Source organism: Pipra filicauda, unplaced genomic scaffold (assembly GCF_003945595.2).
Source record: "Pipra filicauda isolate LSUMZ 115617 unplaced genomic scaffold, ASM394559v2 scaffold500_size419342_pilon, whole genome shotgun sequence".
Taxonomy (NCBI): Eukaryota; Metazoa; Chordata; class Aves; order Passeriformes; family Pipridae; genus Pipra; species Pipra filicauda.
The window spans coordinates 389,683-401,711 of NW_024104644.1; the positions used below are offsets into that span (position 1 = coordinate 389,683).

General features: G+C 46.7%; 1 protein-coding gene across 6 annotated transcripts in view; it reads right to left on the reverse strand.

Moving 5' to 3' along the window:
• EXD3 (exonuclease 3'-5' domain containing 3) overlaps positions 1–12,029 on the reverse strand; it is a 226,210-nt gene that overhangs the window by 197,798 nt on the left and 16,383 nt on the right. For all 6 annotated transcript variants that reach the window (XM_039386780.1, XM_039386779.1, XM_039386781.1 and 3 more), the window contains exon 2: positions 1,863–1,927. In XM_039386780.1, coding sequence (XP_039242714.1) covers positions 1,863–1,927 — 65 coding nt within the window. The remainder of the gene's footprint in view (positions 1–1,862; positions 1,928–12,029) is intronic.

The following is a 12,029-nucleotide window of genomic DNA, read 5'->3' on the forward strand; positions in this document are numbered from 1 at the left end:
TCGCTCCAAAAAGGGTTCATTGGGGGTCAGAAATGCACCCTCCAGGTGGAGAAACACACTCCTGCCTGTACCAGCACCCCCACAGCACTGCCTGGAGGGGGACCTGCAAACCCCACTGGGGAGCTGCAGCCTGCATGTCCTGCAATGCTGCATCCCACTGGAATGACCAACACAAGAAAGACGTGGACCTGTTGGAATGAATCTAGAGGAGGCCACTAAGTTGGTCAGGAGGCTGGAGCCCCTCTGCTCTGGAACCAGGTTGGAAGAGTAGGGGGTGTTCACCTGGAGAAGAGAATGATCCAGGGAGACCTCAGAGCCCCTTCCAGTGCCTAATGGGGCTCCAAGAGAGTTGGAGAGGGACCTGGGACAAGGGATGGAGGGACAGGACAACAAGGAATGGCTTCCCACTGCCAGAGGGCAGGGTTAGATGGGATATTGGGAAGGAATTGTTGGCTGTGAGGGTGGTCAGGCCCTGGCACAGGTTGCCCAGAGAAGCTGTGGCTGCCCCATCCCTGGAAGTGTCCAAGGCCAGGTTGGACAGGGCTTGGAGCAACCTGGGTTAGTGGAAGGTGTCCCTGCCCATGGCAGGGGGGCAGGATGAGATGAGCTTTAAGGTCCCTTCCAACCCAAACCAGTCTGGGATTCTGTCATTCTGTGACCATTACAGAAACAAACCAACTGAACACATGGAGCTGCAAGTGTGAGTCCTGGGGATCCTCCAGTTTTTCCACCTCCTGCAGGAATACTCTGGTGTTTTCTGGCCAACGACACGTCCATGGGAGGCTTTGTCATTTCCAGAGTATTCTTCTTCCCAATCCACACACAGATCCCAGGGTACCCAGTGCAAAGAATTTTGATGATTACCCTTTCCTACTGTTGTTTTGTGGGATTAACTGACCTCAAGACCTAAAGGATAATATTTTTTTTCCTCCAACTGTAACAAAACTTGATGGAAAGCTCAAGGTTTTAGAGTTGCTGAGCTCAAATCTCCCTTGGTGAGTGACCATTTGGAAAGGCACCTCTCACACTGGGTTTCCAGTAGTTTAGTAATTCCAGCTGGGGACCACAGACTATCAGTAATGGAAAGTCTAAGTGCAGCAGACAAGGACAATGACTAAACACTCCAGACACCCAGGATGGAGCACGTACACCAGGTCCTCAGCCATGCTGGCCATTCCACACAGGACACATTCCACGTGGGGAGATGCAGGGTCCTGGGTCTTTTAGAAAAGAAACCATCTCAGCTGTGAACCTGCCTGAACAGTGGAGAGTTAAACATGGGAAACCCACCACTCAGCCAATTCATCTACTGGTTTTGTTAGTTTTCAAGCTCCAAGATTTAGATTAAATATATTTTACTGCCTAAGAGAAATCTCCATGTAGAGCCCATAGGTTGCTGTATAAAAATACTGCGCTAATTTTAGCCAAGCAGTGTAAATTCACCACTCTAAAAGGCAAAGACAAACCAAATCAGAAAAAAAAACTTTGAATAGGAAAGCTTTGATATCATTCCACTTGGCAAAGAGCACTTCTCTACTGACTTCAACCCTCATTTTTTTCAGCTACTAGAAGTATTCTTCCCCCTCCCCAAAGATCCTCCATTTAATGGACAAAAAAGTGTTTAAAACAAAACAAAAGCAACTTTGATTTTTTTCCCTCTGTAACTCAGCCCTGTAAACTCCAGCTCTTTTATAGGAGCCCCTGAGTTGCTCCACATCACACAGAGTACCTTTTCTTTTCACTTGTAGCTGCAAATGCACAGGCTCTTCCCCTGTGTGCTGGAATGAAAGAGTAGTGAAGGATTGCGGGTCTGACCTGTGCCTGGACATGCTCTGCATGCCACCGAGGGGGCTCAGCCTTACCTTCCTCTGCTCTTGCTTTGTCCAGAGAAGCTGAAGGGTTTTCAGCAATAGGAGTGGGTCCTGGCCTGGAGGAGGGGGAAGAGAGAGAGAAAAGGAGGGAGAAAAACAAAACAAAACAGATTTATTGGCTCTGTAAAGGCAGCCCAGACACACTGGGGCATTGTTTCACCCGAGAGAAATCAGCTACTCCGTGCACTGTGCTGGAAACCACCAACCTTCCAACTGCCAGTCAGGATTAGAGTGCTAAACCCCTGCACTCCAAACCCCAGCCGACTCACAGCCACCACCCATGCACGGCTTTAACTCAGCACCCCCAGCTCCAACACTGCAGAGCTGTGCTGGTGCAGTCACAGCTCAGTCCTGCTGCTGCTCCTCACCCCGTCCACCCCCACCCCCTTTTCACACGAAACACAACGGTCCTGGAAGAGAGAACACCTTGCACAGGTCGGGAAGGGTGATGAGCACACAGATTTTTAGGGAATGGCTCTGAAGTGTAACCTCATGGCAACCTGGGGGTGGAGGAGGGAGTGGGTGAATTTGGGTGCTGGAGGGGAGAGTCTGTCCTTGACAGGCTGGACTGGACACAGGCTGAGGGATCTGGGCAAAGTGGTGTCTGAGGAAGAGGGAAGATGAAATGCTGCTGTGATTAGTGGCAATGCTAAACAAAGAGGGATCCAATATTTCGAAAGAAGGTTATTTGGAATTTTCCTCTTACTTTTCACCTAGTTATTGTAGAACTTGAAGTCAGTTGTTCTTTTGTGTCTATTATCATTCATCATACTGTTACTCATCATGCCAGTATTTCTGAACCAATTTTTTAGGAATAACTCATTTTAAAAGCAGTAACATGTTTGATATTTGATTCTATTTAATGCACAATCATTTTCTTATGAAACCATGACTCAGAATATTCTGAATGAAAATCGTCTATGGCATGAACAGTTTAAATGTGAAGAATGACTTTAAAAATCTGAATAAGCTCTCCAAAACCACTCCTTCTCGTGTACCTCTTCTTATGTTTTCACACAGCCAAAAGAAAATGTTAAACTGAAAAGGAAGCATTCTTTCAATCACCTTTTGTGTTTTACAATTCCTAAAGAGCTCATTTCCAAATGCCAGATTTCATGCTCAGTATCCCATCACACTTCATATTTCAGGTCACAAAAAACTTCCTCAGCTGTGAAACGCTCTACCTCATCCAACTGAACTCTGAGGCACTGCATTTATAAAATATTTGAAGTAGCAAGCTGATTACTGGTTGAGCCAAGAGCATGATAATATTCCCATTATCCACTAACCTCTGGGAAACACCAGCCAAATTAAAAATGCCACATTTACAATTCATAAGATAATATTTTCTTTCATCTCTGGTTGTTCTGAAATGTTGAACTCTCCAAACACTGGCAGTTCTCAGCTACTGCTCCTCCTCTGGAAAAAGAAAAGGCTCTTTTTACACCAGAACAGAAGAAAAGCCAGATCCCTACTCCCCACTAAATTAGCAAATTACAGTCAAATTCAACCCATGTGTGTGTGCATATCTGCACACTCTCCTTTTGGCCTAACTCCCAAAGAAATTTATACACACACAGGAAAAAAAAACTAGAATGCAATGCAGTGTGTAACCAAATACACTGTAAATCTGAGCTGTAATTAATGCAGGGAACAAGCTGGAATGATACAGGAAATGAGAGCAGTTAAGGAGAGCAGTGTTTCACTTCAGATACAGCCAATAATTCAACTTGTTAAAAAGCTTTCTAAACCTCAATCAACAAACCCAGCCCTTTTCTTACTGACTTTTTCCTGCCTTACCTCCCTGCAACTGAAACCCAAACTCACTGGTCTGAGACACACAGACTGATGGAAACGTCTCTCCAGTCAATTTTAACCAGCTCAGTGTGGTGCCAACACGGCCCTGAGCAGGCACAGGTACATGGGGCACCTTCCCCTCCCCAAACCCTGGCACTGAATGCACCCAGTACTCAGTTATTTCCACAGACCCCACCTGGAGCACTGTCCAGCTCCAGGGTGCTCAGCACAGGAAGGACATGAACCTGTTGGAGCAAGTCCAGAGGAGGCCCCAGAGATGCTCCAAGGGCTGGAGCCCCTCTGCTCTGGAGCCAGGCTGGAAGGGCTGGGGGGGTTCACCTGGAGAAGAGAAGGTTCCAGGGAGACCTGAGAGCCCCTTGCAGGGCCTAAAGGGGCTCCAGGAGAGCTGGAGAGGGACTTGGGACAAGGGATGGAGGGACAGGACAAGGGGGAATGGCTTCCCACTGCCAGAGGGCAGGGGTTGAACGAGAGAAACTCTGAGAAATCACCTGCTGGTGACCAAACAGGGCTGCTCCTTTCCTTACCTGGTAAGGCTTGTAAGGATCTAAGGATGAAATATAGTCAGAGGCTAAACATAACAGAATAACCCACATGCAGCAGCTCCCAGAGCCAAACATGAACGGGACAGCAAAGCCACATCATGCCATTGTCTAATCCCACCAGAGAGGAGGGATGCTGCAGTTCATGCTGGATTTTGAGCTATTGCATCCAGTTACTCTCCAGCTGAGACAGAAGATGGAAATGTGAAGGTTCACATAATTTTGTCTCCTGAAAGAAATGAACAATTCATTTGTTCTGTGTCCTGCAGAACCTCTTTGGAGGACTGGCCTCCTCATGGTTCTCCTGGCACCCATAAACAAAAAATTAGTGTCTTTGGCATTGATGAAGAATTAATAACTACTGCTATATTCCCACTGGAATACCAGACAGGTTCCTGCTCATCCACATCACAGAAGGAAGCAGCAGTAAACTAATGCCGGGATATCCAAGGAAAAACAACAGGACCTTACAGGGAATTTCATAAGCCTTCCAGACAAATCTGGAGAGCAGACAACTGCTCCAGACACAAAAGAGTGAGGAAAAAATACAAGGGAAGGAGGAATAAAGCAAAGAGACTGAAAACCAAGTGGTCAGAACTGAACCACAAGTGCACTTGGGCTTGGCTCAGGACAAGAACAAGGCAAGGATGGGGCATGGCCAGAAAAACACCTTCATATGCTCCACCAAGAACACCCAGAATAGCCACTGCTGAAGAGAAGTTAAATCCTGCAGAGATTCCTACATCCTGAAGAGATATCCAGCTATTAGCAAGGGACATTCAATGAGCAAAATAAACAAAACACGGATGTAAACCAGCAAAAAACCCCAATGTGGCAAGTCAGAGAGATGAGCTGTCCCTGCTCCAGCTGTGAGCAGCAGGGCTGGCTGGGTCCACCACTGCAGCAGCCGAGACGTGTCCGAGGCAACTGAGCCCACCCCGTTCCTAGACCAAGCTCCAGAGAGAGTACTCAGTCTGACACTGATCCTTCCCTTCACAGCTCCAAAAAAGGGGGTTGCAGACCATAAAACACCTGGCAAAGCCTCACCAAAACAAGGTTAAAGAATGTTAGTGGAGATCTCAAAAAGACACATCTGTGCCCACTCCATCAAGACACAAATAACTTTGAGTTTTTCCTCTGAGAGTTTCTCCCAATAGCATGTTCCTGTTTTAAACATTTTGACATTAACATATTTCCTCTCAACATTTTTCATTCTGAAAATAAATGAGCTCTGCCCTGAATCTGGTACCAAAATTGGAGGAGCTGGTAAATCAAATGTCTTCCAGTTCTCAAGATCTGTGGTTACATTTCAAAACCATATAAACCACAAGGCTTATATTTCTGAGTTAGAAAAGTGCCTTTGAGGAAAACCATAAAGTACTTTCTGTTCATTCTCTCCTTTTCCTTTGTGCATCCATCACCCAGACCCTGCTGTGATCACAACAAAAGCGGTGCTCACGGGCTGGTAAGGTAGCACTGGGTTTGCTGGTGAGGTTTGCAGGACATCCTTGCAAAATTCTGCTGCTTTACCACCAGTGCTGCTGAAATGGCCTGGCAAGAGAACCCCATGTTCTGACTGAGGCTCCTCGTGTCTCTCACCTGAGGCAAGTGAGGCATCCAACCCCAGAGGAGGAATTTCCCAAGGAAAAAACTCCTGAGACTTTCTCTTTGTGTCCAAAGCCATTAAATGCCCCCAGATGTTGAGATCTGGAAGAATTACAGTCAGCAAAAGAAAAGATACAGAATGAAAACAAAAGCAACCCCCAAAAATAAGGCTCAAGTGACTAAAATGCAGTATCACAGCCCCCAAACTGTCACTTACAGCTGAAAGTCATGGACAGGAAAGGTCAAGAACAAAAAGCTAATTACAGAATCACAGAATCATAGAATCTTCTGGGTTGGAAGGGACCCACGAGGATCATCCAGTCCAACTCCTGGCCCTGCACAGACACCTCAACGCTCCCCCCTGTCCCTCAGAGCATTGTCCAAACCCTCCTGGAGCTCTGGCAGCCTTGGGGCCGTGCCCACTGCCCTGGGGAGCCTGGTCAGTGCCAACCACCCTCTGGGGGAAGAACCTTTCCCTGAGATCCAACCTGACCCTGCCCTGACACAGCTCCAGCCGTTCTGTGGGGTCCTGTCCCTGCTCACAGGGAGCACAGATCAGAGCTGCCCCTACAATGATTATGTTTTCTTTAGGCAGCCAGATTACACCTCTGCCCTGCAAGTTAGTGGGATTTTAATAAATGTTTAATGAAATATCCAACAAATCCAACCCACCCAGTAAACAATCAGTGAATTTTTACTATTACTTATTGCCTTGTATGCCCTCTGCCCCAATAAATCCCTGAGATATGTTCTCTGTGAAAACTCCTGTTCATCTCTGATATATCTGAGATATTTTTCAGAAAGGAAAACAAAAATTTGAGACATTTCTGCGTCCCCCCCCAAGGGCAGCCAGACCGTTTGGACTTAAAAAGTCCAATATATCAGTGTACAGGCAATGCACAAGCTGAGAGTTTGGGTGAGCAGAGTCCTTCAGCCAGCTCGTGTTCCAGCAGCACGATGGGTGCACCCACACTGTGCCCATTAAATTACAGCTGGCAACCAACAAATACTGTGCTATGTAAGAACCAATCAAAGTTTCTGATCAAAACCTACTCTGTCTCAATTTTGTTCAGAAGTGGCTGCAGCTCACAAGTGTGTGCAGAACAACACGCTGAGAGGGCACAGAAATAATATCACTTTGATAATGCAAAAATGAATGGATGCATTTTCTAGGGACCAAATTTGAGTCTTTAAGGACAAGCTGATTTAACTAAAAAGGCACAAAATTCCTCCACAGAAATCCACAGATTGTGACACCTTCCAGGTGTTCTCGTCGTGCCTCCTTTTCATGGGCACATATAATATAAATAAACCTTCCAGTGGTTTTTAAGCAGTTTTGAGCTTGAGAATATGATGCTGCAGGGAACATCTCCTAACAATGTGAAATGACATTTAAAAGACACAAAACCAATTCTAAAACATGCAGGTATGTGCTCATGCATTGTAAAAGTATGGGTTGGAATTAAAAAAACATACAATAAAGAAACAAAAGGAAAGGGCTATGTGAATCCAAAGTAAGTAGGAAGACTTGAGAAAAAACAAGTACAAGTGAATATGTGGGTGTTAGCAGAGCATGGCAGTGCCATTCTCCTTTTGCTTTGTGGGAGGCTTCTTCTGGGATTTTTGCTTACTTGGATTTATCCCAGGGCCTGGGGAGCGATACCAAACATGCCACATATCCATGGATGGGTAAAGATGTCCCACACACCAGAATGAATGGTCACCAATCAAAACAGGTATGACACAGATTATTTCAGAGTTAGGAATATGCTGTCACAGCAGTTCTTGGTCCTGCCACATCATCCCTCTCTTATACTGAAGAATCACCTTTAAGAACCCTCTCTTAAGTCTGAGGCTTCCAGCAAACCTGGGACTGCAATGGGGAAATCCCTTTGGAAACAGAAATTACGGCAGTAGAACCCCACACTGCTGCTCCAGAGCATCCCTGGGAAGCCTGTTCCTGCCGCTGGGCAAATCTTGCTTATTCCTGTATCTTTTGGAGTAACTTCTTGTGTTTCCATCCTGGGTATATCCAGTAAAAGCCTATATTCACACGTACATAGAACACTTGGTGTTGGGAGGGACCTTAAAACTCATCTCGTTCTACCCCCTGCCATGGGCAGGGACACCTTCCACTGGACCAGGTTGCCCCGAGCCCCATATGCAATTCTCTTCTCTGGTTTCACAAGGAGGAGAGAGCAAAGGGCAATTAGTGCATCAGAAACTGCAAAGGACAGAGGTGGGATGTGGGGTTTTTTGGAAATGTTTTTTTGGGACAAATTTTTCTCAGTTGGTCAGAACCTGATGGCTGCAATACCCCAGCAGTGGTTTTGTTGGCATTGCTGCTTCATCCCCTTTGACCTCCTTCCCCATTTCTGATGGAGAACATGTGTTCTAAATGACATTTAATGCCACTGCTGGAAGCTGCCTGTATTTCTGCAACAGTGCCAAGGTTCATATTTCCTCCTTCACCCACAATGAAACAAAACCTCTGCCTGCTTTGCACCCTCATCAGCACAAGGGACAGGGGGGACAGTCAGTGCTCCCTGCAAAACCATGGCACTGAACCCATAGTTATAGCTGGGAGTGGAGGGAAGAGGGAAATAACAATGTATTTCCCCCATAAAGAATTAAAAACCAAACAACTTAGCAAGCAGACAAGAGGCAGAGCTCCAAATTACCGCAGAATCAAGGTAAGAACTTGGGTGGTGAACTCAGGAACTCGGAGGGTGGTGAGGCCCTGGCACAGGTTGCCCGGAGAAGCTGTGGCTGCCCCATCCCTGGAAGTGTCCAAGGCCAGGTTGGACAGGGCTTGGAGCAACCTGGGGCTAATGGAAGGTGCCCCTGCCCATGGCAGGGGGTGGGACTGGATGGGCTTTAAGGTCCCTCCCAACCCAAACCACTCTGGAACACTATTCTAAGAAGATCAGTGCCAAAGCAAGGGCTTTAGCAACCCTTTGGGAAGGGCTGTATTTCCCTGGATCCCCAGAGTACAGGTTGCTCCAGTGAGGGCTGTGATGTGGGCCGGGATGTTCTCAGCATGGGGGAGCAGGTGCCTGCAGATGCTGCTGGGGCAACCCAGGACCCAATGCCCACAGTCCTGTGCCCAAATCAGCACCCAACAGACATGCTTTGAGGGCTGGGAAAGCGAACATGGACCTGGGCAGGCAACGCGCCTGAGCAGCGTCCACCTCAGCTTAACAGAGTCATAGAATCACACATCGGTTTGGGTTGGAAGGGACCTTAAAGCTCATCTCATTTCCATTCCCTGCCATGGGCAGGGACACCTTCCACCAGCCCAGGTTGCTCCAAGCCCCGTCCAACCTGGCCTTGGACACTTCCAGGGATCCAGGGGCAGCCACAGCTTCTCTGGGCAACCTGTGCCAGGGCCTCCCCACCCTCATAGGGAAGAATTCCTTCCCAATATCCCATCTAGCCCTGCCCTCTGGCAGTGGGAAGCCATTCCCCTTTGTCCTGTCCCTCCAGGCCCTTGTCCCCAGTCCCTCTCCAGCTCTCTTGGAGCCCCCCTTTAGGCACTGGAAGGGGCTGTATGAAGTTCTGATCAGACCTGTCAGTTCACACGCACTGAGGGAGTCGACGGCTCCTGGACACCTTCTCATTCCCAGTTAAATTGCTGGCTGCTGTCTTAAGGGAGGTTGATTTTTTTTTTTGGGGATATCACTCACATTCCAGTAACACCATGACCAGGAAGAATTTCCAAGGCACCTTTCTCCACCCCCGCATGTTACTTTTGAATGTAAACCAGCACTGTCTTGGGGATGGGGAGGATTTTCCCTCACAAGTGTCCAGTCCTATTTCAGATGCACCTGCACCAAGGGGGGCAAAGGCTCTTCAATACCTTCTCTTGGCAGAATCTGTTTCTTAGGGAAAATAGTTATTTCCAGGAATGATAGCACTTTACTCCAAAGAACACTTTGGTTAAGGAGTAATCACTTGGTGATTCATCCCAATCTCCACTGACTGCAGTGATGAGTCTCCCACTAAGGATAAAAGCTCCCAGAGGTATTCCCTGCAGGACAATGGCTCAGGTAGCAGTGTCTGCAGGGGCAGAGGATCTTCCAGGAGAGCCTGATACCCTTCAGTGCTAATTACACCCACCACTGAACCCTCCAGTGCCAAATTTACAGGAGGATCGGATGTCACAAAACTGTTTCATTTCAGAAACAATGCAGTGCTCTGCTTTAGCAGCATTTCCAGAGCTCCAAAACTCCCTCATCATCCCATCAACTTCCATCTCATTCCTTCACTGTCTCCCACAAAAGGCAAATATGCTTTAGAACATCTAACTGTGGGTTTAGCTTAATTCACACACCAAGGAAATGAAGCAAGAAGGCGGGGAGAGTCCTTCTTTATGTATGTCTGGCTCACTCCAGCCTTGGCTCCATTTCCAGTTTCAGCCGCTGCTTTCTCATCGGCAGAGCTTTGAACTCCACCACACCGAGCCCTTCACATCCCGGAAGGGAAGGAACCACACCAGCTACCACACTCTTAAAGTGCTCACACCACACACCTCCCCTGTAATTTTAACATTAAAGATAGAGCCTTTTGGGAGGTCTGTGAGTTTAGGTTCACCAAAGAAAAGGCATTTATTACTTGTTCCTCCAGCTCTTCATTCACACATTTGGATTCCCCTTCTGCACTAATGCAGCCAGTGGGAGGATCTGCATCAGACAGGAGGGGAAAAATATCCCCTAATGCATTAAGTTCATCACTTGTTATCACCTGACTATGAACATCAGCTAGTTCTTAGTCACCAGAAGAAACCTCCTTTAAGATGAATGGTTCCTTATTTCTGCATTTATCAGCTTGCTCTGATAAGTTTCTCCCAGCCCTGAGATGCTCTTTACATGACAGTCATTGACTCCTGCTTGCCAAGAGAGACCTGGACATCCCTGCAGCCTCTCTACAACAGACAAAATTCCCCACAGTTGGAATTGGTACTGAAATAAATGGGCTCACATCACCTAATGCACTGCCACGAGCTGGTCCAGACACCACTGGGAACTGGAGAACCAGTTTTTGTTTTGTTCATAGTCCAGATGGAAAAGTCAGGTCAGCCTGAAGTGATTCCCCCTAGCCCAGGTTCTGTGCCCGGATTGAAAGCAGAGGCAAAGCTTCATTCCAATCCTACTGAGAGAGTTATTTCACTGAGCAGGAAATATTTTGCTTCACTTTAGGGGGAGATCAATATCTAGAAGCTTATCTTCTGAGGGTTTTTTACCATCTTTCAGGCAGACTGGATTTAACAGAAACTTCTAATTCAATGATGCACCTTCCATGTAGGACAGCAAGTTACAGTCCAGCAATTCCTCAGCTGAGTCTCTGGTTTGGATGTACTCTATTAAGGAAGCAATTATATATCATAGAATTAATCCTACCAATTGTACTTTCTCTAATATCCTTGCAAAAGCTTATCACAAAGCATAGAATCTCAGAATGGTTAGGGCTGCAGTCAGCCCTGCAAGCAATGCTTATTTCGTGTTTCTCATTTGATTCTTCCAGAGAAAAGCCAGAATTCCTCAGGTGCCATTAGTGAGCCTACGCTTTCCTGGGATCACTCTGTTAAGCCATACCTTGGTGTATGCTGCTGACCACATTGTTACTGAAAAGTCAGAATTAGGAGCTCAAACAGAAATATGGTGGAGAATGAGCTGCACAGGCAGAACACTGAGAAACTGCTGGAGAGGAGAAAGGGAAATGAAGGACAGTGGGCAGCGCAACAGTGCATTGAAAGCAAAACAAGTTTTTCTAGAAAAAGATCCAGCCTTTCTCAATGGCAGCAAAAGTCATTCTGTAACTAAGGGCACGAGAGATCCCTTCCATTCTGAGAAATCTGAGTTATGAAAACATAATAGGAACCCTCAGCATTTGGCTCACGCACGCTCGATTTCTCAGTGAGTCAGAAGTTCACATTCTTCTACTGCAGCCTCCCAACTGAAAACAATCCCCACACTTCAAGCACAAGAATAATACAGCACACATATGCTTTTTATAAAACAATCCTTACAAATAACCATGGCTTTTGTTTTCATAATGGCTAAAATTCATCATTTCCCCCCAAAAAAGCACAGATCAAACAGAATGCACTCTCATTAAAAGAGAAGGCTTGCTTGGCTGAGCACCACAGCCAGTAACATTACCCTCTGATTTTCTTAGTGCTTTTTGTCAATGAAGA